This window comes from Fulmarus glacialis, unplaced genomic scaffold (assembly GCF_000690835.1).
Source record: "Fulmarus glacialis isolate BGI_N327 unplaced genomic scaffold, ASM69083v1 scaffold10197, whole genome shotgun sequence".
Taxonomy (NCBI): Eukaryota; Metazoa; Chordata; class Aves; order Procellariiformes; family Procellariidae; genus Fulmarus; species Fulmarus glacialis.
The window spans coordinates 181,034-185,535 of NW_009221303.1; the positions used below are offsets into that span (position 1 = coordinate 181,034).

Below are 4,502 nucleotides of genomic sequence, written 5' to 3' on the forward strand. Positions count from 1 at the left end.
AATTACTTTCATTATTCACATGTATCTTTATCCTGCAATAACCCAACCAATACGCTAAACTAAGGGCTGCACCTATCACAGAGACCATGTGAAAAGCTAATCACTAAAATATACAGATGTCCATCCCAAGGGAAAAAGCTTCCTTAGATTACCCATGACAATTTATATAAATACAATAAAATATTTTGGTAAATGGTGATGGCTGAATGTGAATGCATGGAGGGAAGGAGAGGGAGATAATTATTAACTAATACTGGTTCTTACGTATCAAGGTGCATGGATTTCAGATGATGGCACCTACCTACTTTACATGTAACATCGTCTTAAGGCTATTTTTTAAATAAAAATGCTTTCCATGACTACCCCACATGAAGCTGAAAGGCTGTAAAAGCCTTTTTTGAATGTTAACAGTGATGCACAGCCACTACCATGTGAAGGTGTATTCATGTTTTGGAACAATACACACTTCCACTACCTACTGACTTAGCAAGATCAACCAAGAGGCCTACTAAGAATTGTTACTAACTCATTTATTCACTTTGAAACAATCCTCACAAGTGCCAAAACTTCATTAAAAATAAGTAATATTTTTGTAAGAACTGTCACAAGTGCAAAGATGGTCAACACTCAAAAAAGTAAGATACGACGCCAAACCTGAGTTTTCATAATTGAATGGTTTTCTCTCCTCCCACAGCCACATAATATATGAACTTCTTTCTTACCACTTCCCCAAGAGAGGCAGCCACCATGTGTGTTGCTGGAGTCAAGTAAGACGTAGAGCCATGGTGCAGCATGGATTTCATATTCTCATAGGTGATAAAAAATGCAGCAGCTGAAATTCAAGAATACATGCAGTCATTTAACTGTTCCTCCATCACAGAACTAGCACAAAAACATTTAGAGGTGGATTTTGTCACCTATTATTCTGCAACTGTAGTTGAAAACAGGATATTTTTGCCCCAAAACAGTACAACAGTATCAACACAATCTGTGGGATAATTCCTTCAGACATTCATGCTCCTGGCTGTCACTCACAAACCTCACATTAATATCAAATGGGTCTTAAGGCATCAGGACTTAAGGCCATATTTAGTATTGAGATAAGGAAAGATGTGTTAATTAGTCACGAATGTCCAGTAGGTTTTGAAAAAAATAGTATCTTCCATATTCATAGATAGAAGGGTAGAGAGGAGGTCGTTTGGTTGAATTGGATGGATGGTCTTGTCTTCATTATTTGGGGGAAAAAAAAAAAACAAACAACAAAAAACAGAACACCCAAATCAGTTGATTAATTGAAAAAACAAACAAACAAAAAAAACCCCAAACTCATCAAGGTACTTGATACAAGTCTGCTACCATGCAATGTGCAAAACTGTTTCAGTAGCAGTTATTAATAACTTCTTCCTAGCTATCATCAGTTTAATATTTTGCACTTTAGCTCCATAAAAAAATTCTTCCCAGCTTCTGAAGGACTCATAAAAGTCCTGTCCAGTGAACATACAAGAAACATACAAAACTAAACTGAGCATAGCAACATGAGCTGTGTTTATTCACTGCAACAGTCAACTACAAAGGCACTTGCACCTTAAGGGTTACCCCTCTCCTAAAGGTAATTTCAGTTCTCAGTCATACGTTGGAAAGATAAAACCACAGTTCAGATTTTGAAGATGTAAATCCTGAAAAAAATGACGTCTTGCGGGGGAACAGATTTTAATTGTAAAGAAGGGCTATGTGAATTGCCTTCTGCTAATCAAAAGATGCTTATCACCTCAAAAGGAGATAAGAGAGCAGACGAGATAAAGAACTGAATTTTTTATATCATCTTATGAAGGACATCAAACATCTGAAGGTGTCAGTGGATTTGTCAGTAAGGTTCTCCTAACATTTACTACCGACAGCATAGCTTGCTGCTTTTTTATCCCTCCCTACAAAGACAAAATGGACAAAGGCATTAGGAATTTTAGATGCCTTTTCTCTGCAGGGACTACAAGCATTTACTTTTTTAAATCTTCAGTTTGACAAGTATTCCTGATGTCTTCTCATTTTAAGTGTTGTAGTTGTTTCCTGGGAGAAAAAGATGAGCATAGCATCCCCAGGGCAACTAGCTCAAACACCTCCAGTGCTCAAGCACTCGAATTTTGATTCATTTCCAATGCCATGGAAGAGTGGGTCATGACAAAAGTGTCCAGGGCAAGCAAGACTCAAGCCATCTTTGGCACCTGGAAATGCTTTAGGGTGCCCCTATTACTAATGACAGGCTTATAAGACATATTCAGGAGTGCTTCCAAGGAGTAAGGGTTGCTTTTCAGAGTAAACATGCAGCAGCCTGCATTCCAGGCTTGCTCAAAGAGTTTGTTCCATACTGTACAATTCTAGAAACTGCTCTTCACAGCTGGACATGGACTCACAGAATCCAAACAGCCACCTGCAGGAGAGGAAGCCACGGACATGAATGTCCTACACTACATAAGTTCCCACTTAAAGATGACAAAGCATAATCCAAAGAAAAATTTACCATTTGGAAAGGATGCTATAGCCGTGGAAGGAACACCTGCATAGATGCCACGAAAACCACCAGCATTCCTAAATCCTTGAGGACTCTGCAGTCTTGTTTTTACAGTATCCAAGGGAAAAAGGATCAAGTCAACACAGACACCAGCAACTCCACCAGCCTTCAAGACAAAACCATGGAGTAAAGTGCATTAATATTCACAGGGGTGAAGCTGTGGTGCTTATGTGAGTAACTGAGGCATGCCTAAACCAAAGCACTACTGACCGTATCCCTTCTGAGATCAAATTATAAACTGATAGCCTTACACAGACCTCAATAGCTTCTATAGCTATAACAAGGAAGCTTCAACAAAAGAGAGAAAGTAATAGATATTACAACTTTTAAACCATTTTTAAGGTATTTTCAAAACAATCTCAGTGTTTTGAATAGTACAAGCAAAGCAATGCAACACTTACCCACTACACATAAAAGCAAGACAGTGAATGCCACTTATCAAGATGATACAGCACAGAATGACCAACACCTCTAGGAAGTTGTGTGATAAGATCAGGGAAAGACAGAAGCAATTCTGCTTCTGCTGTAAGCATCTCTAGACAGCACATGCGCATTTTTCTAGCAAACTTCTTCATTTAAAGTGTTACCCTCTCATTTTATTTGTTGAACAAAGCCTGAAGTAAAACTGCTTTATTTTCTTTTGCTGACAAAAGCCTATAGGAAAAAAAAAAAATCATATTAAATAAAGATGTTTTCAAAGTCATAAGGAAAAGGGGAAGGCTTTTATCCAAATCAATTCTTAAAACCAAACCCTAAAATATAGTTTCAACTAAAGCTCAATCTAAAGCTCCATTGTCTGTGTTTCTATATTACTTTTTTTGTTGTTTTTAAGTTTCCCTAGGGCATGCCTGATCTGTAGAAAAGAATTACTTGTCAAAAACAGGGGGAGGAGACTGAAATAAATAGAAAAACTCATTTCAAAAAAAGAAAAGAAAAAAATATCAATAGTTAGCATTAATCCATTATAAGACATTATTTAGATGCACTGTTATTCAGAACAGAAAACATAGTTTGAAGTCTACCTCATACAGAACTGCACACAAGAAACAGCTGCATGGCTTTTTAACTCTCCCTGAAAACAAATCACATGTGTGTTACTCTGATTTTTTTTTTTCAGAGCCAACAGAGAATTCACAGAGGTGTTTGCTATCTACTACTAAAGTTTTAATCAATAAGTTAATTACTCTTTTAATCTAGTTGGCTATTTTGCATGCATTGATTTTTCTTCACTCTTTTTCATCAAAATCCTTATCTGCTCAAAATAACATTGATCAGATTTAATCAGATTTAATCTAGCCATCTGTTAAAACATGAATCAAAAGTTACTAATTGCTTCTTTAGTTTTCAAAGTTTTGTATCTTAAATGTCATTTAAATTCATGAAGCAGCTAATAGAGCACCTGCCAGAGGGCGACAATACCTGTGTGCTTACGCCATCTGCAGCAAAATAGTAATGATTTTTGGATAATAAGACAACCAAAACGCACCTTCTCCCCCACCTTATAGTAACAGTAGCATTATCAGAGGTCGAACAGCTGAAAAACCTTTACCAGGAGTTGGACATACTCCTTAAACTTAACTCCAGCAAAAAGATTAAAAAAAACTAGGACCTAATCCAAATACATTGAACCATGATCTTGTGGATGGCAGCCGACTGCCCCTGGAGTATTTGAGGCAGGGAGCTGAACTCTCCCAGCAGGCGCAGGCCTGCAGCTCTCCTCACGCTAGCCCAGAGCAGCGTGTCGGTGCTTTTCCACACAGAACCGGGAGCGAGTGCTGGGTATTTCCAAGGAGGTCCCTAGCTATGGAGACTGGGAGCTTTACCCACTTGCATGCGACACTGCTGGGAGTACACGTTGAAAAGTAGCTTTTGGGGCGGGAACTGCAGCGCAAAGCACACACTTCACCGCCCGCACACGCAACAGCAACGGCTGGGC

The 4,502-nt window shown here is 38.4% G+C and overlaps 1 protein-coding gene across 1 annotated transcript in view; it reads right to left on the minus strand.

The window, feature by feature from the left end:
- SLC25A26 (solute carrier family 25 (S-adenosylmethionine carrier), member 26) overlaps window positions 1-2,684 on the minus strand; it is a gene marked incomplete at its 5' end in the record, with an annotated part of 86,492 nt that extends 83,808 nt beyond the window's left edge. The window contains 2 exons of the mRNA XM_009581061.1: window positions 723-832; window positions 2,516-2,684. Of these exons, the coding sequence (XP_009579356.1) occupies window positions 723-832; window positions 2,516-2,684 (279 nt within the window). The remainder of the gene's footprint in view (window positions 1-722; window positions 833-2,515) is intronic.
- Window positions 2,685-4,502: the final 1,818 nt, after the last annotated feature.